The 24,219-nt window shown below is 41.8% G+C and overlaps 2 protein-coding genes across 4 annotated transcripts; one reads left to right on the forward strand and one right to left on the reverse strand.

Moving 5' to 3' along the window:
• The first annotated feature begins 9,160 nt into the window (after positions 1–9,160).
• LOC308102231 (C3a anaphylatoxin chemotactic receptor) lies at positions 9,161–14,132 on the forward strand. The gene is made up of 3 exons (XM_080451846.1): positions 9,161–9,231; positions 9,715–9,859; positions 12,107–14,132. Exons 2-3 carry the CDS (start codon positions 9,737–9,739, stop codon positions 13,040–13,042), a joined length of 1,059 nt encoding a protein of 352 aa, XP_080307972.1. The 5' UTR covers positions 9,161–9,231; positions 9,715–9,736; the 3' UTR covers positions 13,043–14,132.
• Positions 14,133–14,698: 566 nt separating this feature from the next.
• On the reverse strand, positions 14,699–23,734 carry cenpq (centromere protein Q). 3 transcript variants are annotated; one of them, XM_080423199.1, is made up of 8 exons: positions 23,452–23,734; positions 22,372–22,429; positions 21,321–21,435; positions 18,176–18,244; positions 17,857–17,986; positions 17,315–17,434; positions 15,950–16,027; positions 14,699–15,206 (listed from the first exon to the last, which is right to left on the reverse strand). In XM_080423199.1, exons 1-8 carry the CDS (start codon positions 23,557–23,559, stop codon positions 15,051–15,053), a joined length of 834 nt encoding a protein of 277 aa, XP_080279325.1. In that variant the 5' UTR covers positions 23,560–23,734; the 3' UTR covers positions 14,699–15,050. The 3 variants fall into 3 exon arrangements, with proteins under 3 accessions (XP_080279325.1, XP_080279324.1, XP_080279326.1); XM_080423198.1 differs by having other exon boundaries at positions 22,369–22,429; XM_080423200.1 differs by having other exon boundaries at positions 22,372–22,419; positions 23,448–23,734.
• Between the last annotated feature and the right edge of the window lie 485 nt (positions 23,735–24,219).

The raw sequence follows: 24,219 nt of genomic DNA on the forward strand, positions 1-24,219 counted from the left end.
AATCAATTTAATCTATTCATCCATAATGTTAATGCTGTTTACAAGAAAGAAAATATAGAAACTTCTTATTAACTTTATCAGGTTGTCATTATTCCGAAGGTGGCGGTGGCATGGGTGACGATTATTTGAGATACAATCAAGTTAAATTAGGTTAGATTTCCAAATCAAACATCTGGAATGAAGTGATGACTCTTTTTTAACGTGATATTGTATGTTATTTGTCTAATTTCAAGTGATTCAGCTACTGGTGATGCTAGATGAATCCAGGATACAGGGGCAACCACAATATTAATGTATCCATAATTGGAAAAAGCTGTTTTGTGCTGAAGTAATATTAATATATATAATAGTATTGTATGTATTTACCAGCTCAGTGGCCTTGTGGTTAGATTGTCCACCCTGAGATTGGGAGGTCAGGGTTCAATGCCATCCCTTTCATACCAAAGACTATAAAAATGGGACCCAGTGCCTCCCTGCATGGCACTCAGCATCAAGGGTTGAATTGGGGGTAAGTTCCTGCGACATACTAGCATCATGTCCAGGGGGTGTACTTGTACCACCTCACGCTACAGAAACAGGAGATAGGCTCCTGCCCTATGGGCCATGTCTCGTATATCCCCCAAAAATTGAATACAGTAATTGTGCCAATGATGTGTTTAGATCTCTGTCTCCAGCACTTGACTGACTTCTGTTCATTTTTCCTCACTTCCTCTCAAGAAGACGGTCAGTGACCTTGAACTTTGACCTTTGACAAACTTTTTCTAATCAGTTCATTCTTGAGTCCGAGTGGATTTCATTTGTGCCAAATGTCATGACATGTGTTCTTGAGAAAACAGATTCACACGGTTGGGAAGGACGGACAAAAGGAAGAAAGGAAGGCAGGCAGGCAGGCAACAACCTACGTTACAACATTACAAACATAATGCCTAAAAGGCATATACAATTACTGAACACATGAACCCTTGATATCTACGTTATATATTGTAGTACAATTTACAATTTAGGCATTTAGCAGACGCTCTTAATCCAGAGCGATTTACAGTGAGCAAGGACAACACAAGATAATACATCAAATGCATATAAATACTAATCTAATAATAAAGTAATACATAAGTAAATCAATAATCTGATAATAACTAATACATACGTAAACTAATAACCTATCATCAGCCTGTACATTGAAACTATACACGCTATAGGATGCCAGGTCAACAATGACCTGGCATCTGTCTAAATAACATGCTATGTAAGTTACATTTTAGCCTTTGCACAAGCCTGCGAGGTCGTCAAGGCTAGGGCAAGTGCTACGGGCTGAGGTGGATAAGGATAATTCCTTTTAACAGGACGTTCATGAAAGTCCTTGCGGGCTTGTTTCCAATGAGGGCCTGTGAGCAATTAGGGGTTAAGAGTCTTGCTCAGGGACAAATTTCATTTCATCGACACATATGCTGGCGTGGCCTGGAATCGTACCTGCGGTAACCAGGGCCTCTGGCTCCCTAGGCGGGCTCACTAACCACTCAGCTATGGCCGCCCCCTGAAGAGGTGAATCTTCAGATTACGGCAGAAGATTGGGAGTCGTCTGCAGTTCTAATTGCAATGGGGAGTTCATTCCATAGTTTGGGAGGTTCTGACAGCTTCCCTGTGTTCGCTGATCTGAGAGAGCGGGAGGGGTTGTATAGAGTTGGATCAGGCTTTGAAGATATGGGCGTGCCATACCTTTGGTTGCTTTGTAGGCCAACGTCAGTGTTTTGCACTCTGTGCGGGCAGTAACTGGGAGCCAATGGAGGGAGCGGAGAAGGGGGGAGACATGTGAAAATGTGTCTGGTTGAAGACCAAGCGTGCTGCGGCATTCTGGATCATTTGGAGAGGCTTAAGTGCACATGCTGGGAGGCCAGCAAGGAGAGAGTTACAATAATGAAGTTTTGATATGACTGATGTCTGGATAAGGAGCTGGGCTGACTCCTGGGTGAGGAAGGGTCTGATCCTTCGAATGTTATAGAGTGTAAACCTACAGGATCGAGTGACCGCTGTGACGTGGCTCTTGAATGAGAGCTGACTGTCCAGGACAACACCAATGTTCTTGGCTGTTGGAACCGTAGTCACCATGGCGTTGTCTATGGAAATAGTTAGATCCTGCGTGGGGCAGAACTTAGCTGGGAAGAAGAGAAGCTCAGTCTTGTCTGGGTTCAGCTTGAGGTGGTGAGAGGACATCCACTGTGAGATGTCAGCCAGACATGCAGTGATGCGCTCTTCCACCTGGGTGGCAGAGAGGGGGAAGGATAGAAACAGTTGAGTGTGTCATAGTGTGTACATGCTATGAAATCCAAATGTGGTAGTATTTTTTTTCCAACCCCTCATTTTCTATCATGAAGCTTCCTCCATGTGTTAATTTAGATTTAGGTTATCAGTTATTTAATCCTTGAATGGTTTACATATCTATCAACAACCAACATGATAAACGAATCATAGGGCAAAATATTGCAAAAATAGTGGCTGCATATTTATGATCAGGTATGATCATTATTCTACAGAGCTGTGTCTAATCGCAGTGAAGTTATGACATAAATCTGCTTTCTGTTTCTGTCAGTTAGAGGTGCGACAACTCAAATCAACGACCCTTCACACTAAATGACTGATCACCGTTGCATTTCTCAGTTGTTGTCTTGAACTGACCCAGAATCTACCATTGGTTTGTTTGTGGTAACCTAGTAACCCAATAAGAAAGAAATAGAGAAGATGAACGGTGCCTCCCCATCCCCATCACACCAGTCATCATGTACAGCGTTTAGAATAGCACTCAGGCATAATGTAATACAACCAAGGGAGAACCAAACTGTGAATGAGTTTCGTCGAGTCAAATAATGCAACCAACCATTTCCTTGTCATCTCTAGGGACTAAAATCACATAGCATTCGTATTCCAGTAAATGTTTTAAAAAGGAGAAGCTGGAAGGGAGAGACTGATTATACCAGGGGAAAAGACTGAAAGACTGACAGAAGGCGGGGAAAGGCACAGTGACATACAAAGCCATGGTGGGGAGCCCCCCTGATCTACTGGAAATTTTGAGGCAGTATTAAATGTCTCATCCATCCCTGACTCCTTCTGTTTGTCTCAAACATATGGTACAGTAGCCTATACCAAGAAATATACTATGATGTCACCCAGTAATGCCAGTATAAGGTTTTGTATTTTAATTAGGGGTTCAGAATATAATTATGACATTGTGTGTGATTAAGGTACCAGAGTCCCAATACTAATCTAATGATGGCAAGACTGTAAATCCTCTTTATCTGTGCTGTTCTTATTCATCTTTCAATAAATAAATAATGCTTTGAGAGGCATCCTGTCCACACTCACTAAAACAAAATACACTTGTCCATACAGTCTTGCTAAAGGGTGCACATTTGGTCTGAAATAAGTTGCAGAATGGCTCAAAACGTACAAATTAATGTGAAATGTGTTTGCATAAAAGATTTAAGAATAGGAAGCAAAACCATTGGGAAGTCAGTGATTTTATTCACCTTTTACTGTGATGGAAACTTCTGTCTGAAACTATTTGTTTTTATTTGTGCTGCTGCCTAGTGCCTATCTTGGCCGCAGATTTCCCTTGAGAAAGAGGTTGTTGATCTCAATGGGACTTTCCTGGTTAAAAATGTATTTTTTTAAACATACCCAAGTAAAGACAGACAAAACTGTGATCTTTGAAAAATCACCTTCACCCTAACCTCTATTATTAACACTTTCGATTCTTTCACGATATTCTACAAAGGAAACTAGAAATGAAACCAACGTAAAAGTATTGTGTATTGTGTATTTTCTTTTAGTCATGCTAAAAAAAAGTTGTTTCTTTCTTTCTCTTGGTCCCACCTCTCACTGTTTGACGTGTTTCCACGTGGGCTCATTGAGTTACACTTTCCTGTCACATGTGGGATGTGCAAGAGAGCAGAGACAGACATGATATTATCACATAGCATTTCCAGCTTCCTATGGCATCATACGTGTTCTTGATGAACGACAGTTGCAGTACCACAGGGACATTTTCAGAGATGAAAGCTGTGGCTTACATTTACCCCACTCACATAGCTTTTTTCCCCTTAGAACACAGAAGGCATTAACCCTATACCTCTTAGACGGAAGATAGGCATAGCATTTCAGTTTAAAGCTAAAACCTTCAAAGCATGTGCTTGAACCTGTGACTGTACAGTGCAATACATATTATATATACGTTAGCATACCTGTACAAATTCACAGTGGCATTACAAAGAAAACAATAGAAAAACTGTTTAATCGCAAATGCAGTGACTAAAATTAGCAATGCATTTAAGGGAAGTGTGTAAATTAGCAAGTGGAATTAGCAAGACTAGTTTTTGTTTTACAGTTTAGTGAAAATACTCTGAATTTTCTGTTCAAAGGAGAATATACTAGCAATACTGGAACTACAGTAAATAATGTTAATTAAGTTAATGAGACAAAACAATTAAAGAGATTCATGATGCTTATTGTATTGATTGACTGTATAAAACACATTAATATAAAGAAGCATTTAAAGAATGTTTAAACTGGATCATAAAAATCTGCTCTACTGTAAGATTCATTATTTTACAATAAGTAGAAACTACACAAGAGTCTGTTGACCTCTGTCATCTATAATACTTCCATGAAGTATTGAACCCAGCATAATCAATTAAATAAGTCATTTTAAGAGTTTGTACCCAAAACAAAACACACATACATCATTACAGATATACAGATAAATTATTGCTTGAGTTTTAAAGTCTAAGATCTATTAAACATTATCACACAATCAAATAAAGACTTCAAATACCATAATTAAAACATTTGTTTAAATATAAACTTTTTGAAAGGCAACTGTTCATTCACTCGACCGAACAATACAAATATTAACTATAAACTAGAACTCACTTGACTCTGTAAACAAAAAGGAATCCACATAGTCCTATATTGTCAACAGTTCATGGTAGATTACTTGGATAGAAAAGAGCATTATTTGATTCACAGTATATTAAGAATTACTTTTATTCACATAATGTCAAAAGCCTTTCTACCCTGAACAAAGAGATGGTGACAGTGTGTGGAAAAATACCTGATAGATAAAAAACATGTTACCAGTTTCTTCTATATTCATGATAAACCAATTAAATGTCAGGTCAGGATACAAATTGTATCCAACCAGGATAGAAAACTCATACAGGATACAGTATAAATGTGAAATTGGATTCAGAAGTGATGAAACAACTCAGTGAGCTGACAAAATTGGAACTGTAGCATTATAAAATGTAATACGTAATAGCATATCCAATCAGGAGAGTTCTCTCTCCTCATTAGATATAATTGATAACCCGACCTAAAAACATATTTTCTATTTAGGAAAGAGCTGGAGATGAGGAGACTGTTGTTATTGAACAAAGATTAGCAATGATTACTATCAGAATAGCTTTAACCTTTTAACAAAAAGCTTTTTTTAACCAAAAGATATTAGGTTACACCAGCTTTGATATTTGTAACACCTTCTTTAAATATTTATGTAGCATGAAACATTATGCCAAGTTTGCAAGGTTTTTTGTTTATTTTTTAACATCAATTCAAAGTCAAACTTTATTTTACCCAGATGGTGAAACATCCTCTACTTTAAGCATTTGGGCTATGAATATCATTAGAAAAACACCAACACTGGAGGGGATATAGCTAATTAAGTGACATCCAGACTGAATTTCTGGTAAAATGATTGTAAATAGTAGGCTACATATATTTAAATGCATAGTCAAAGGTGTCTCAATACCACCAAAAGGTACAGTTAGGCTTATGATATTTAGTTAACCATTGTCTTGATGTTACATTATTATTTGATAATTGTTTTGCCATAGACCTTATAGTGAGGGTGGCTCTTCATTTAGCCACTTCTCAGAATACTTTTTTAAGCCTTATTTTTTGTTTCACTATCATAAAATAATGATATGCTTTAAAATAGTTTAATCAGTCAGCCCCATACACAAACTACAATGTATAAACGGTTAGAGTAAATAATAGAGTTAAAAGATAAAGTCATCCCTCCAGATTGATACTTCGTCGCACGGTGTCGCGTGCCGAAAATAGCCGATACAAGCTTACAACGAGCTTGTGGGTTTGCTATTTAGACGCGTGACACCATCGAAAGACAGAGCATAAATTAGGCTTAATAAACAAACAAAGTCAGAGTGCTTTCTGAGGGCACATACGCTACCGGTGAATTATGTAGGCTGATGGAAAAGAAAGTTCAAATCAGTTAACTTTTCAAAAGCAACATTAATATGTAACGAAACCGTGTTATCTGACATTCATTCCCTTATGAAACTGATTGAGGGAGAGTTAAGTGCCCTGAGTAAACCAACTACAATTTCACTAGAAGACCAGTATCGCCATCTACTGGTAGTAATCAACACTCAAATGAGAGTCAAGTGTTGAATAGCAAAAATAAGGATGGGAAACCATGGCCATTCTGTTTCTGGCTGCAGGCCAGTAAAGTAAGAAATAGGAAGTTAGAAAAAGGAGTTGGAAAGGTAGTGTCTTTAGTTTAAATCACTGCACATTCAGAACCTTGTTGCAATTCACCCAATAGGCTAGTTCACAAATATAGCTATATTCCATGTACAGTAGTTACATAGAGCCAAGTTATTGGTTACTGGTAATACACTAAAATAATAATACAACTGTCTGTGCACTACTCTATTCCAGTGCTTCTCAAACTTTTTCATGTGAAGGACCCCCAAATTAATATATATTTGGCCACGGACCCCCATCTGAAAATAGTTTGTGCCAGGGACCCCCATAAGATCTGTATCGTTAAAACGTTTCAAAACCATTCAACATTTTCCACACTTTTTTCCAAGATGTTTTGAAAATAGCCGATCAGAAATAGCCCATGTAGGCTAAACCCCTCAAAGACCTACGGGTCCCTGGACCCCACTTTGAGAACCTGTGCTTTATTCCATACATTTATTGTAGCCTCCTGGGAGGTTAGTGGCTGAGGAGAGACTACCCAGCATGCTTCTGGGAGCACCTGTAGTTCAATGTCTTATTGTTCAATTGTGTTATTTTATTTACTATGGGGAATGTGTGGGATTTACAGTGTGGTATTTGGGATGTTATAAATGTTATTGGTTTATGTTCATTTAGTAATTTATTTTATGTATTTACATTTTGGCAGTGGAATATAGGCCTAGGGTTTTTAAGCACCCTCACTTTCTCTGTTCTCTAAGGTTTCAGTTGGTTTGGTTACTGCCATAATACAATTAAAATAAAAAACACCCCTATTGTGAAGTGTTGGAATGTTTACTGAACTCACAGTTCATTACACTGGTGTCAGAAGTGGGATGACCTCTGTCGTGGAAATCACTGCTGCTCTCTCCTATATGCCAGAAGCACCAGCGCAGCCCAAGAGCACCGGCAAGAGCAGCCGACTCAGCCAACTCAGGCGCTTACTGGAATCTCGCTCCTGACATATCCTGACCTGAATAAGCAGTACATTGTGAACATCGAAGCCATTGACGGGGGCCTGAGTGTAATCCTGTTTCAGGAGGGGGAGAGCGGAGAAAGAGTGGTCAGCTGCTCTGTCAACTATGCTGAGAGGAACTACTGCGTGACCCAAATGAGAGCTGTTGCAGGTGATTTGGGCGATGAAGTTTTGGTCTGTGTCTAATATATGGACACAAGTTCCTGCTCACACATCCCTGACTTTGTTCCTAAATTTTAAAGAGCCTGAATTAAAGCCGGCCTGGTGGCTCAAATCACTGCATGGTTATGTGTAACAGGATCAATTGTAGGACAGACGACAGCCAAGGTTTCAGGTCAAACATTATCGTTATTTTGGTCTATAGCCACACAAACAAATAGTGTTTGTGGGGATGGCTATTTCTTTGCTACTGTCCTCTAATAAATACTGTTTAATTAAAATATATATATATATATATATATAAATATTCTGTGTGTAAGTTCTAAATGTTTTATTATTATTAGTAGTAGTAGTAGTAGTAGTTTACATGCAAGTACATTAGGGCACCTGCCCTTCTGAAAGGCTGTGCACGGCCCTGAAATATCCCCATCATGAAGAGTTGCAGTGATTATTGAAGCCACAGTTCATTACAGTATATTTAGATATGAGACTTCTACCATGGTAAAACACGTCCACATCCTGCACATATAGTATGGTATTGGTGGTTAGAGAAAGTGAAAGTGTTTGGTTAAAGAGGAAAACATGACTCAGTGTGGGTGTTCTGGTGGTGCAAGAGTAAAGTACCTGTCCACTACTGTAGGTAGGTAGGTAGGTAGGTAGGTTAAAACCCCCCATTTGGTTTGGCCGTGTGTCTTCTACACAAACACAATTGACCCATGTGGAGGGACCCCCGACGGGCTGCGGCGGGGGCCTAGTCAGTGGGGGGTGTTGAACAGAAGGAGTTGGGCGCTATGGCCTCCCAGTGGGGGATCCTGGGAGGACTTGAGCCTCTGGGGAGCAACAGCAGTGGCACTGGCAACACAAGAATGTGTTGGATGGGTTATTTTGCATAACAACTGAATTGTGAGAAAAAAGGAGTAAAAATAATTGGCTACTTGAAAACAAGTTTGTGGACCAAAATTAAGCTACTTTAACCACTTAAACCCCAGCATCCATATTGTGGGGACAGCTTTCGTTGCATCGCGTTGTGAGCTTGTCGATCGACTATTTTCAGCGAAAGCTTTCCCCACAATAACAGAAAACCGAAAAGACACCCTGGCCCTGAGGGACTCCGCTCAACCATATGGGTTTTAAGCCGTTAAAACACAGTAGAAAGTGGAAACAGTGAAAGGAGGAAATGGTGTGCTCAAAGACATATCTTTATCATATAAATAGAGAAGAGCAGGTGCTGTTGAATAAAGTATTAAAGATCATCACATAAGAGACAAACTTCAGGCTCTTGCACAGAACAAAAAATACTAGGATTTTAGTTAAAGAAAGCCTTTATGCTGACATGGCTAGTTATGGAAAAAAAGAAAAGAAAAGAGAACCTTGGAGGACCAATTATGCCAGTAATCACCCATGTGTTTGTGCTGGTTGCAACAACTGTTGCAATAAAAGCATTTCAGGAAACAGAGAGGTAGAAGAGAGAGGGAGGGAGAGAGAGAGAGAGTTTATTAGAGCATGTACTCCTCCCTGTGTTCTCTCTCTAGTTCACCACTGTACAGGATCACAGGGCAGAGGTAAGCAGCAATATTTTCTTTTTTACATCTAATACATCTATAAAGAATCTATAAATTAGCATACAGTATTAATGCTGACATAAGAGTGATCTTAACTAGCCTAGCTTCTGCTAAACAAGACCGGGGATTTATGCTAGTTCAATAAGGCTATCATATAGTCATTTAGAAATGTTTAAAGGTGTGTTTCGCAATGAAGGAGTGCTTGGGTGTGTTCCTGGAGTGCCATTCAGCTCCATGTGAGCATGTAGTAAGTGCAGGCATGGAGCCAGGTACGGAGCACTGTGATGGGGAACGCAAGTGGTGAAAGTGGCTCAATTATCATAAAAGGAACTATGTTATTGAGTAACATTAAGTGGAAGGAAGAAAGTGTGTCTTAACGGTCTTTAAAAGTTGCGTAACATCTGCATGAACTGTCAAGTTCATCACTGTAGGTCTCATTCTGTTGTGTTAAACGTTCCGTCCATCACCCTCCTTTTCCCTCAGCTCCAGCTAGACATCAAACGAAATGGCTGTTGAGCATGCTGTGACCAACAACCTGTCCAGTGCCAGTAACTCCAGCAAATCGGTGCTTTGGCAGGCAGAGGCAGTCAAAGGAGTCCAAATAGCAGCAACTCTTCTCATCTTCCTGGTAAGTTTATCATTGGCTTTGTCAGCTTTAAGATGCCCTGAAACAAGTCAAATGTTGTGTGTGGTCTTCTGATCAGTATTACATGTATTATATATTACTAGACCATACCCGTAGGGGGATATGAGCACCCAAAGTGTGCAGTTTGGGTTATGCGGTGAGAACAGACAGTTTATCAGGGATCGAAAGTGAGTTTGTACTGTGTAGTGCAGTGGTTCTCAAACTTTTTCATGGCAAGGACCCCCAAATTGACACTTGTTAGCCCGCGGACCCCCATTTGAAAAGATATGCGAGGGACCCCCATAAGAGAAGATTTGTTTACGGCTGTAGCAGTGAATCTCAACCATTTTAATTTCAAGGTCCCCCAGTTTGACATGCATTAGGGCTACGGACCCCCATTTAATGGCATTTCTATCCCTTGGACCCCAGTTTATATGGTAAAATGTATGTTAATTTAACTGTGAGAGTGTACAAATGGAACCAAATGGACCCGTTAGAGTCCATTTGGTTCCATTTGTACACTGTCAGAGTTACAGACCCATAAGGGTCCATTTGGTGCCTAATCTATCATTTAGCTGGGGACCCCCTGGAACTCCCTCAAGGACCCCTGGGGGTCCCCGGACCCCACTTTGAGAACCAATGGTGTAGTGTGTACACGCACATCCCGTCGTGGAGGAACAGAACACCCACAAACACCCGCGCATATAAAGATCTAACAGGCGGAGCCGTTCCCCGTCGGCCGTTGCCAACACACACACGCGCGTGCGAGCCGTTGCGAGCGCGCACAAACAAACACACACACACACACACAGGGCCGCTTCTCCCTACACGCACACTACGCAGGGCCCCTACCCACCGGAAAAAAAAAAAAAAAAAAAAAAAACTTTTTTTTTTAAACGGACCCAATCCGCCCAGAACCGCGAAAAAAACGAACCCAATCCGCCCAGAACCGCAAAAAAAACCGCGGACCCCCGTGAAACATCGCGGACCCCATCGGCTGTTTTTTTTTTTCATGAAGAAATTTCCCTGGGGTCTCCAGGCCGTGACCTACAGACATGGCGAAGGAAAACTGTGAACACAGCCACGCATGCAAGATGTTGCACATGAACGCAGCAGCCGCACTGAGGCGCTCCAACACAAACACTCTGACATTAAGCTTCACACAACAAACATCAGCAGCAAACATTCACCACAATGACAAACAAATTACGTCCGCGCAAAAATAAGCGAGGGCTCGCTTATTTTGTCTTTCCCTCCCTCCCTCCCTCTCTCTCCCTCTCTGTCTCTCTGTCTGTGTCTGTCCGTCTATTCTCTCTCTCCCACCCTCCCTCTCTCTCCCTGTGTGTGTGTGTGTGTGTGTGTGTGTGTGTGTGTGTGTGGTGGGGGTGGGGCGGGGGGGACAGCCATGACGCAAGGGACTTTTGAGATCGCCATCCCCAAAATAGGTTGACTTATTGGGATACATGCGTGTGACTGGTCGCCCCTGCCGGTTCTCTGATTTTTTTTTTTTAAATAGGCTCTGTCATGATTAATTGACCACACATATGAAGTGAAACAACTAAATTCTATCCAAACGATATGTTATAAGTGAATTCCGTGCGTCAAAGAAGAAGTTTGAGAGCGTTTAGTAAGCGAAAATAAGAAGTCAAGGCACTCGTACCCTGACTCGCACATCAACAATGGCTGCCGTTCGTCTTTTTCAGGCTGCGAACTCGCCACCTGATTGGCCAACTTTTTCTGTCAATCACAGAACGATGAGCCACGTTGCCATGTCCAGGTTTTGTAAGCGTGAAGTGGGTGTGAATTGGTTAGAGAAATGCGCAGTGCGCGGCTTTGTGTTTTTTCATGAAGCTGGTTGCTTGTTGATCGCGCACGATCTAGCGCTGCGTTTGGCCTTCTTTTCATAGACCTTGTTGCTTGTAGGGTTCGTTTCGTTTGGCCTTGTTTTCATAGACCTTGCTGCTTGTTTCGCGCGCGAAACCTGGCAACGACACATGCGCAGTTTGATCTCCCAAGACACCACCCAAGACAGACAGACCGACAGAGGTTACTCTAATTATATGTAAAAAAAGAAAAGATAAACTGGGCTGCATTTAATTTTATGCATCTTACATTTGTAATATTTCTGTCTCTTTACTCTGACTTTTTACACCTACTCAGAAGTCTTAAAGTCTTGAATTGCATCAGCTAAGAATTAACTTTGGAGAATAGACGTCATATGCCGACTGACATCTCTCTTGGTTCCTTTAGGTGGGAGTGCCTCTGAATGGGCTGGTTATTTGGGCGCTAGGCTGGCGATCTCGAGGCCGCTTGGCACGTCGAGGCAGCAGTGAAGAGAACCGCTCAGCCAACAACTTCCGTATATACGTGTTGAATCTCTCAATGGCTGACCTGTTGCTGGTTCTACGTACACCCCTTATGCTAGGCTACCTTGCCAACAACAAGAGTTGGCCATTTGGAAGTGCCTTCTGTCGCCTCATTATGTTTCTCAGAGTCATCGGTTTGTATGCATCTGCATTCCTGCTCTGTGCCGTCGCCTTTGAGCGGTGCATGTGTCTACTGAGACCTGTCTGGTCCCGATTACGGCGTCCTTACTGGGCAGTCCCTCTCACCTGTGGCCTGCTGTGGGTGGTAGCCACAGCGCTGTCTGCTCCATACCTCCACTTTGCCATCCTACAACCATGGCACGGAACCTGGCAGTGCATAGAGAGTGAGGAACCCATCAAGGGGATGTTTGAGACAGAGACTGTAGTAGGGTTCATTCTCCCTCTGGTTGTGTTCTTGGGAAGCAACACAGCCATATTGCTGACAGTTAGGCAAGTAGGGGCCCCCACGTCGGGCGTGCCCACCTCTTCTCCCGCCACTGCCCGCAGGATGGTCAGACTGTACCAGGTTATGTTTTTCACCATGCTTCTCTTCCTCACCTGCTGGGTACCTTATTTCATTTGCCGTTTCCTCGCTGCCTTGACTCCTAAGAAATCTGAACTGAGATTGTGCACATACATCTCTCTGTACCTGGTGTACATCAAGAGTGCTCTTAACCCTGTGCTGTATGTATTTGCTGCCCGGGGCTTGGGCCGTACTGTCCGAGCATCACTTGTCTCCACCATTGCGAGAGTTTTCAATGGAGACTCCGCAGAGTCAATACGAAGGAAGTCGCTGAAGTCTGGCAACTCGCAGATCTAGCCAAGACATGGAAGTGAGAATTCCCATATTAGAGGAATTGTGTTTTATATAACTAAACCTCAAGACCAAAGATTTATTTTGGCGTGCTATGCTTTACTTCATATAGGACAGTGTAGAGAGACAGGAAACCAAAAGGCAGAGAAGAGAAACATGTGAGACAAGACAGGAGTCGGATTCGAACTCGGCTCCTCGCACTCACAAGGAGGCCGAGCCAACAGGCACCCCAATATACTGTACATCTGACTTGGGGATAGGATAAAAAATTATCCAATGAGAAAAACATCCTCATTGGGTTACTTGCAGGAACATGTTTTGGGTTTATATTACACTGGTTTAATGATAAACCCTAATCATTAACCCATTTGGACCTGAGGCCGATTCTAAAAACGCCTCCTGAAGTTTTCTGAAAAACTAAATATTTATTCAACAAACATTTATAACAAATGTATGTTGCTATATACTGTACATACTGTAGCAACAACAACCCCAAAAGGGGTTCCCGTCCTGAAAGGTATAGGTACAAATAGGGGTTCCTGCCCAAAATGGGTTAAAGGACCACTTTGCCCTGTTTTCAACCCATCTTCATATAATTGGTCCTCACTAATGCTCATTATAATATGGTACAATTGTTTTCCTACTCGGTCTGTGGACAGTTCAGTAACCTGTCTACCAGTGACATCATCGATGAGGGATCCAAGCCAATAGAAACTGCAGGCTCTCTCTTCCTGGAAAGTTAGCATGCTATAATAGAAGACGCTGTTCTCGCATTAATACAAATTTCAATAAAACAATTGGAAGTCTTGTTTGAATTGACTAAAACTACCTACCGATGATGTCACTGGTAGGCGCCGGCGGGTTTCTGAACTGTCCACAGCCCTCCTTTGAGAGATGGTACTTTATTATAATAGGCATGAGAATCAATTATATGAAGATTGGTTTTCGTGTGTGTGTGTGTGTGTGTGTGTGTGTGTGTGTGTGTGTGTGTGTGTGTGTGTGTCTGTGTTACTAATCAATTATTTTATTAAATTATCAATTCATGTTTTAAACGACTACATCGATTAAATCGATTAACTGTTGCACCCCTAGTAAGAATAAGTTACTCCCCTGTGCTGGGGTGGGGGTTATTCCTGCCAATGCGCTTGTTAAATAAATGTGTTTCTGAAATAAATCAAATCATTGACTGTTTTTTCAAGGTATGGTCAATTACCTACTTAAAACTGTTGTACACGTGTGTTACAATACTTTTACAGTGTGAAACTTTTACCGCTTTAGAAAAACGAACCTGCATTATGCTTGCACATGTTTTTAGGTCAAAGTGAGCCACTAGGCCTGACACAATTATTACATAATTGCCAAATTGCAGTCATAATCGTTTCCATGTTTAAAAATGTTCATACAACATTTATTTGGAAGTAGCAGATCTACAAGTTCACAACATGACAATTTGTGACGAAGATTGGCTATATCCACTATTTAAAAAGATTTGAGTATAAAATTATTAAATATGGCATATTTTTGCCATAGTACATTATTTATTTTGATTAATGGTATCAATAATTTTAAATAATTTCTTAAGTCAGTTATTTTATAATCAGTTATTAATATATATGACGTATCTGGTTATGTCATATCTGGCAGAGTGCACCCTACCCCTATCTCAGCCAAGTACAAGTCGAGTCCTCCCCAACCCTCCTAGAAAAAACCACCTTGCTTGGTGTAAAGCAAAAAAAGTGGGGATCAAGTATAGAGGCCTGGAGGACCCCGGTAAACAAAGTATATGGTTTAAGTGGTTCATGCATTGTAAAGTGTTGACTGATTTGAAAAGTCAAGATGAAAATTGACTGATGATTTATGAATGAACTTCAAACATCCATGACTTAAGCACACAATGTTTAGCCAAGTTATTTTGGTATTTTGGTAACGTTTTAATGATATAAACAGGTCTAAAAATTAATCCATTAACAGGAAAATGGTCTATAAAGGCAGTCCAAATGAACAATATGGTTTGCTAAACGCTACCGATTATCAATTGATCAGCATGTTTGTGCGCATGAATCAGCAACGCCTGAGCATCCTGGAGCTGAGCTGATTTCAGGAGGATTCTCCCCAATCGGCGAGCAGTGGTCTCCGATTCTGTGTTTGGTATCATTCTCATCATCTGCTCCTAAGTGAGACAACAGCATGCAATACTACTGTATTATTTCTTGCAACCAATCTTTGTAAAAGAAGGAACTACCGGAAAAAAGTCTTCGTCAACCACTAGACGAGGTTGAAATATCGAGATTTCAATCTCGTCTAGCGAGACTTCCGTTGTTTTTTTTGCATAGTGTTCTGTCACTATGAACACTCAGATCAAAAAAACACTCAGAAAAAAAGTAAGCTATTAAAATACGCGATCTAACGCAAGGCCTATTGGCGCAAGTTTTAAGCTGTGGCGGACCCGGGATGGAGTTATGACATTTTTCTACTGTACTATTCATCCTAAGATATCATAACATCACAGAAAAGGTAAGAAAACTGTGGTCCAAAATTCCCCTTTAAGATAAGCATAGGCTTGTAATCACTTGTACCATGCCACAGAACAGTAATACATGCTCACTCAAAAGATATGAAGCATGTTGAGGCAAAACATCATTAATTAGACACACAATTTCACTGTGTGCCTTTTACAAAATAGCTTTAGTTGGTTTGAAATATAATATTTCATAATGATATTGCATTAGATTAGTGAGTCAGAATGCACATGTAAAACTCTTCCTCTGAGGAGGAAGTGTCTGGCCAACCATTTTAACCACATCCTGTTCTCTCAGTAAGATTATGAATCCATATGAAGAAACTCCAGAACCACCTACAACACTGTCAAGTGATATCACTATAAAGTAAATGGGTGTGTTGTGCTCAAATCACCTGTAATGTTGCTTCATTGGATTTGAGTGGAGGCAGAGGGGCCAGCTTGAGGATTCCTTGCTCTGGTATGTGGAATAACTGGAGAAGATAAAGAGCCATACAGATGAGTAAATTTATTGCACAAGTCAGCATGATTACAATGATGACATAGTATTTCAGCCAAACAAAACGTCCTCAACCCATTTAAGTCATTTCCCGTTGCTACAGAGACAGTAAATTTGTTTTCCAGATGTTCCTAAGAATTAACAGCCATGAAATCCCTTACACGTTCATACACATCAATGTGAGTGCAAGCTCAAACAGGAAAGAATGCATTCAAATGAGTCTGACGAAAGTGTTCCAGTGAAATCCACAGGAAGTAGAGGTAACCAGACACTTAAACAGAGCTTCTTTTTACCTTCTATCTGTGGATTTATTTGATAAATAAAAGTCTTGAAAAAGTATTTTTTCAGTGAAGCTCCTTACACTCCAGGAACTATCCGATAATATTTCACATCAAACTATTAATCTGGTGATGCCTCATTCATACAAGTTGCTTTGATTTGCGTGAAACATTTACCTCATTTCAGAAAGAAACTGTCACTTTATCGCTGTATAATATTCACATTCTGTGTGGATGTACTCATGACACAAACAGCAGTTTAAATGAATGTGAATTAATTGCACAAAATAGATTCTCCTGGTGTTTAAGGACCATAACACTTTATTTAAGATACACATATTAGTTGCGGATCTATCTTTCTCCCATTCATAAAGTCTAAGCACAAGAGAGTAAATATTCTTGTGGAAGAGGTTTCTTACTAGCCCCATACTGACCAGTATGATGGATATGAACATAGAATAAAAACATTTTAATTTAGGTCTTACTACTTACAGAAATTACTAACCATTAGTAAATATGAATTAGTTGTAGTGTATACACCTTTCGGAATGATAGAAGGGCACAATGGAAGTGCATATATGCACCCTAAAATATAGTCACAAATAAAAAAGGAAGGAAACTGTAAAAAAAAGGGAGGAAACACAGTTGTGTCACACAACTGTGTGTTGTGTGTTTTAAGCTCTCCTTAGTGTGTGCAGACATTTGAATGACAGTAACAAGGTTTTAGGTGGTAGTTAAATATAAATATTCCCAGCTACCCTGGCCAATTTGATCTTATTTAATTATTATTTGGATAATAAATAAAGTAACAACATTAAAATGCATAGATTTACAAAAAATAACCATAACCAAGTTTTTATTAGCATACATTATCTGGTGATAATCGTCACTGTGGTTTTCCGAGAGCCTACTACAGTACCTACTAGTGGTCTACTGCCCTCCTGCACCACACAATAAAGGAGACCCTGGAAAGCACACTGTACCTCTTTTGCCCTCTCCTCTTCATCCTCCAGCTGTTCTATCAAGTTACTACATTTGTGGTCCAGAGAGACCTTTTGCTCTTCCATTGTCTCCAGGGTGCTGAGCACCGTCTTCAGGCCCCTCTGGAAACACAGAGGTCACACATCAAACCAGACACCATTTCACAATGTCTATATTGAGCAAAATAATTTGTGGCACTGCAATGTATTTAACTAATAACAAATATTGTTCTCTTAGGAACACTTTGTGCTACGTTATTCGTATAGCCAATTCCATATGGAATTGTGACAAATCATTGTCACAATACCATTTATCATATAATTTCTACCCTTGTAAGCTACTATCACTAGTTAAAAGAATACACGTTAAACTTTTCAAATGTGCCTGATGGGAAAGATATTCATCCTATTTTATCTTTGACTAAACTGTCACTTAATATAACTTTTTACTCATGATTGTAATGTTGTTGTGTAATGATACGACTAGTAAAAATCTCAGTTTGAGTAAACCAATGGATTATTAGAACATTAGGGACATTTCTCACCTCTAGCAAGCTGAGATGACTCTCATTAGCCAATGATTTTTTGGTATGTTCCTGGTGCTGACGAGAAGAACAAGAAAAGTCACTTGGTCTCTGGATCGGGACTTTGAGCTGCTTACATTCAGCAAGAAACCTGGAATTTGGATAAAACACAGCCAGGTTATTGCCCAACTCCCCACTTTACGTAGCTCATACTTACATTTAGATAACAAAAATCTTCAGAGAATAATTTGGAGTTAACCATCATGTTACATGTAGCCAAAATGTGAAAAATATAAAGTGAATAGGCTATGAAAGTTAATTTAAAAATATTTTTGTTTACCCATTTTTTACCGCATTCAAATGTTTCTGGATTTCCTTCACATCAGTCTTCCTCGTGTAAAGGGCAGATCTGTGATAACATATCGGAACATCATTTATCATTAGCCTACAAAGCCATCCATCCGTCCATCCATCTTCAACCGCTTATCCAGAGTTGGGTCGTGGGGGCAACAGTTCCAACAGAGAGCTCCAGACTTTCCTCTCCTGAGCAACATTAGCCACTTCCTCCTGGGGGATCCCGAGGCGTTCCCAGGCCAGTGTGGAGATGTAATCCCCCCACCTGGTCCTTGGTCTGCCCCGGGGTCTCCTCCCAGTGGGACGTGCAGCGAGGACCTCCCTAGGGAGACGCTCGGGAGGCATCCGTACTAGATGCCCGAACCACCTAAGCTGGCTCCTTTCCAAGCGAAGGAGCAGCGGCTCTACTCCGAGTCTCTCCCGGGTGACTGAACTTCTCACCCTATCTCTAAGGGAGATGCCAGCCACCCGTCAGAGAAAACTTATTTTGGCCGCTTGTACCCGCAACCTTATTCTTTCAGTCATGACCCACACTTCATGACCATAGGTGAGAGTAGGAACGAAGATTGCTCGGTAGACCGAGAGCTTTGCCTTCTGACTCAGCTCTCTTTTCGTCACCACAGTGCGGTACAGCGACTGCAATACCGCTCCTGCTGCTCCGATTCTCCGGCTGATCTCCTGCTCAGTCCTCCCCTCACTCGTGAACAAGACCCCGAGATACTTAAACTCTTTCACCTGGGGCAAAGCTTCATTCTCTACCCGGACTGCACAATCCATCGGTTTCCTGCTGCAAAACATGGCCTCAGATTTGGAGATGCTGATTCTCATCCCAGCCGCCACTCGACTGCGAACCGATCCAGTGAGAGCTGAAGGTCTCGATAGGTGGCAAGGCGCAGCCCTGGCGGAGGCCAACCCCCACCGGAAAACCGACTTACTACCGAGCACACGGACACAGCTCTTGCTTTGGGCGTACAGAGATTGGATGGCCCTCAACAAGGCCCCTCACCCCATACTCCCGCAGCACCTCCCACAGAACCTCCCTGGGGACCCGGTCATATGCCTTCTCGAAATCCACAAAACACATGTAGACCAGATATGCATACTCCCAGGCCCTCTCCAGGATCCCTGGCAGAGTAAAGAGTTGGTCAGTTGTTCCACGACCAGGACGGAATCCACATTGCTCCTCTTGAATCTTAGGTTCGACTATCGGCCGTACCCTCCTTTCCAGTACCTTGGCGTAAACTTTCCCAGGGAGGCTGAGTAATGTGATACCTCTGTAATTGGCACACACCCTCTGGTCCCCCTTTTTGAAAAGTGGGAACACCACCCCAGTCTGCCACTCCCTCGGCACTGTCTCAGACTTCCACGCGATGTTGAAAAGACGTATCAACCAAGACAGCCCCCCTCAACACCCAGAGCCTTCAGCATTTCTGGACGAACCTCATCAACCCCCGGAGCTTTGCCACTATGGAGTTGTTTAACTACCTCAGTGACTTCCTTCCGGGAGATTTACGCCAATCCCCCATCATCCTCAGGCACTGCTCCTGTCAGGGAGGGTGGGTCTGATGTCATTGGTTTTAGGAGTTCCTCAAAGTGTTCCTTCCACCTTCCTACGACTTACTCACTTGACGTCAGCAGAGCCCCATCCTTGCTGTACACAGCTTGGATGGTTCCCCACTTTCCCCTCCTGAGGTGCCGTATGGTCTTCCAGAACAACTTTGGTGCCGCCTGAAAGTCCTTCTCCATGGATTCCCCGAACTCCTCCCACACCCGCTGCTTAGCCTCAGACACAGCCGTGGCTGCCGCCCTTCGGGCCTGTCGGTGCCTTGCAACTGCCTCCGGAGTCCCCTGGGATAACATACCCCGATAGGCCTCCTTCTTCAGTCGGCTTCCCTAACCACCACTGTCCACCACAGCGTTCGAGGGTTGCCGCCCCTTGAAGCACCTAAGACCTTCTGACCACAGCTCACAGCCACAGCTTCAGCAATAGAGGCTTTGAACAGTGCCCATTCCTGTCCAATGTCCCCAACCTCCACAGGGATGCCAGGGAAGTCCCGACGGAGGTTAAATTCCTTCCGGACAGAGGTCTCCTCCAAACTTTCACAGTCCACCCGCACTACACGCTTGGGTTTGCCAGGTCTGTCCAGAGGCTTCCCCCGCCATCTGAACCAACTCACCACCAGATGATGATCAGTTGACAGTCCCCTCTCTTCACCCGAGTGTCCAGAACATACGGCCTCAGATCAGCTGATACGGTCACAAAATCGATCATTGATCTTTGGCCTAGGGTACTCTGGTACCAAGTACACTTATGAGCATCCTTATGTTTGAACATGGTGTTTGTTATCGTCAGTCCATGACTAGCACAGAAGTCCAATAACAAGCCACCACTCAGGTTCAGATCAGGGAGACCGTTCCTCCCAATCACGCCAGTCCAAGTATCCCCGTCATTGCTCACGTGTGCGTTGAAGTCCCTCAGTAAGACTATGGAATCCCCCACAGGAGCCCCATGCAGGACCCCATGCAGGGTATCCAAGAAGGCCGAATACTCTGAACTCTTGTTTGGCGCGTACGCACAGACAACAGTCTGAGTTTTCCCCCCTCCAACCCTAAGGCGTTGGAACAAAACCGGGGGCTCGTGAGAATCCCCACACCCGCCTGAGACCTCACACCCTGAGCAACTCCAGAGTAAAACAAGGTCCACCCCTTGTCCAGGAGTTTGGTTCCAGAGTCCTTGCTATGTGTGGAGGCGAGCCCCACCAGGTCTAACCGGTAGCACTCTGCCTCCCGCACCAGCTCAGGCTCCTTCCCCACCAGCGTAGTTACGTTCCACGTCCCCAAAGTCAGCCTCTGCTGCCCCGTATTGGTCCGTCTGGAACCTCCGCTGTCACTGCCACCCATCTGACAGTGCACCTGACCCCACTGGTTCCCCACATGGGAGATGCATTGTTACTGCCTGACAACTGCACAGTGCACAGCCTCTGAAATATATTTCTAAAATATGAGGCCTTTAGGTCAAGTGAGATTAACACGATAAAAAACATGTAGCCTACTATAAAATGTTAATAACCCTAATATAAAAGGATCAACTTATGAACCTACATTTTCAAAGTGTAGGCCAGATCACTCACAGTATTGACATGTCCAGTATGCTGTCCAGAGCACTGATGGAGGATGCAGGCATTGGCTTCCGTTGTTTCTGACCCGTTAACTTTCTAGGGGGAGGTGGGGCTGATGGTGCATCCCCTAATGTTCAAAGCACAAATACATTATATTCATTATGACTGAGCAGACTGACATATAGTACTGAACATACAGGAAATATTTCTGTATGATTTATTCTGGGCATATTCACTGTACTTAGCAGCATTACAAAATACAAATCCTAAATGGATGTTCACATCTTGCACATGGTGGGTTAAACTATGAAGCCATTTCCCCCACACATATAATTGTATTTTCACATTAGTTGTAGTTAGTTTTATTTGGATCTACGATATCCTTTTTTTCTGATAATGTAAACCTAAAATATTCATTCTTGCTGAGTTTTGCAACCTAATTTCCTCAAGATGCAGATGTTAATACAATTAAAATGTGGTTAATGAAAAACAGCACAATAGCTTATTCCTTTACTTAACCCCAACTGCCCAACAGCAAAATTTATTTTATGAGTGTTGTCTGTTTGTTTTTGTTTTGTTGTCGTTTATACCCTATTCAATCTATCTTTTTTCTTACTTGATATTTGTCTATCCTGTTACTTAATCATTTTCTTGACTGTTTGGAGATTCTTTGTTTATTTGCTTCAGTAATGACTGTATTACTTGTGAGTATGTAAAAAAAAAAAGAATAAACAAAACGTTAAAAAAAGATTAAAATAAAGTCTGAAGCTAAATAGGTCTAAATTATTACTATTCGTTAAATTAGCTTAATAATTCATAAATCTAAGTTACTTTTACTGGTTGTCTAGACTAGAGACTACTCCAGTGGTTCTCATTTTCAAAGTGGGGTGCAGGCCCAGGGTTCCTTGTGGGGCTTCCAAATGGACCCTTCTGTACTATGAGAGTTATGGGGTCCTTGAAATTAAAAAGGTTTGAGAACCACTGGTGGTCTACTACTCCATCAGTGGGGTGTCACATGCCAAAAGGATATTATGTTCTTTTTGACAAGCGATGACTTTACCACCTGCTTTCCTCTTCTTCTTTGAGGGGTTGAGAGCACTGGGTCCTGGTTCTTCCGAGTCCTGAAATCGTCAGGAAGATTAATTAACACACAGTGGTGTAAAGTAACTAAGTACATTTACTAAAGTACTGTACATGACGTACGTGTGAAAGGCTTGTGCTTTACTTGAGTACCGTTGTCTTCACTTTTGTGTTAACCACAGTCCATTCACACATTACACACAAAGCTCTGAGCAGGAATAGTAGGAATAAGTAGGCTACTCTACAATTTTGAGGTATTTTTTACTGGACTTTACTGGAGTATTTCCAATTTTCTGTACTTTTACTTCTACTCCACATCATCTCAGAGACAAATATTGTAATTTTACTCCACTACAAATATTTGAAAACTTTAGTTACCAGTTACTTCGTGGATTTTGATTATGATTACAAAACACTTCAATTTCAGACATTTGAAAATAGCCGATCTAAGCTTGTGAGCTTGTAGATCTGCTATTTTCAAAAAATTGTTATACATTTTTATTTTATACATGAAATGAAATGGGACATTCTGCATAATGAGTACTTTCTACTTTTGCTACTTTAAGCACATTTTTTATTTTGATTCCAGTACGTTTGTACTTTTACTCAAGTACATTTTGAATTCCGGACCTTTACTTGTAACAGAGTATTTCTACATTGCAGTATTGATACTTTTACTCAAGTAAAACATTTCAGTAGTTTTTCCACCACCGCACATGAAGAGCAGACCTGTCAATATAAATTACCATTGACCAAATCTGTAGAGGGCGCAGTGGAGTAAATAAAATAATGTCCATCTACCGGCCATATTTGATTTTCTGCCCAAAAAGTCTATTATACAGAGAAGGTAGGGTGCTGAGAGGCTTCCCACCCTGGTGAATAGACTTTCAACAACACAAACCCGCCATTGTTTCAGTGAGTAGCGAAATAGTTTTGTTTATTTTTGACTAAAGACGGAGACCTCGCACGGCAGTGGAATGTTCGGTCTATGAGCAGAGCAGCGCGCCTGGCAGAGCGTTAGAGAGAACTCACTAATGCTCTGGACCAGAGCTAACTAACCAACCTGGGACGTTGCGTTGTGTTGTTTGCCTTTTTGAGTCTTCTTCTTGCTGGTGTTTTTCACGACAGGCTGTTTGGACGAGGCCCGTGCAGAGCCTCGAATGGGTTTCATGGCTGAACAAACTAGACTAACTAACGCTTGAAGCCAGATTTGAAATCCAAACGATACAACGAGGGAAATCGTACGTAATTCTATTATATTACGAAGCCACCATAATGTTATGGTGGTTGTTGAACGACTTCTTTACTTCTCGCGGGAGACGTTTGAAAATGACACTGTAGACCGAGACGTGACGTCAGTGGTTTGTTATTCTTCCTGTGATCAGTGTGTTGCCATATTTTGTGAGAGAAATAAGCAACCAGGTCTAGGGAAACAAGCCCAAAAGAAATGGGCCAGACCACATGAGCACATTTGAAAATAGCAGATCTACAAGCTCACAGCACGTCGCATCTGCTATTTTCACACAAAAAAAATTAACACCACAAATGGTCACTGGCACAAAATATTTTCAGATGGGGGTCCAGTCCGGTGGACAAATACACTAATTTGGGGGTCCTCGATATGAAAATGGTTGAGAACCACCGGCTTAAACAGCATTGGGAGGCAAGCCCAAAATAAGCAACTACACTTTAGAAGCAAGGCCAAATAAGCAACTGCAATTAAGAAACAAGCCCAAAAAGCCGCAACTACCACTTATATTTACAAACTATTTTACAGAAAAACAAGCCCAAACTCACTTATAATAAACGTACATGGCAACCCTGGTGATAA

The sequence above is a fragment of the Gymnoscopelus braueri genome (assembly GCF_963280865.1).
Source record: "Gymnoscopelus braueri genome assembly, chromosome: 1".
Classification (NCBI taxonomy): domain Eukaryota; kingdom Metazoa; phylum Chordata; class Actinopteri; order Myctophiformes; family Myctophidae; genus Gymnoscopelus; species Gymnoscopelus braueri.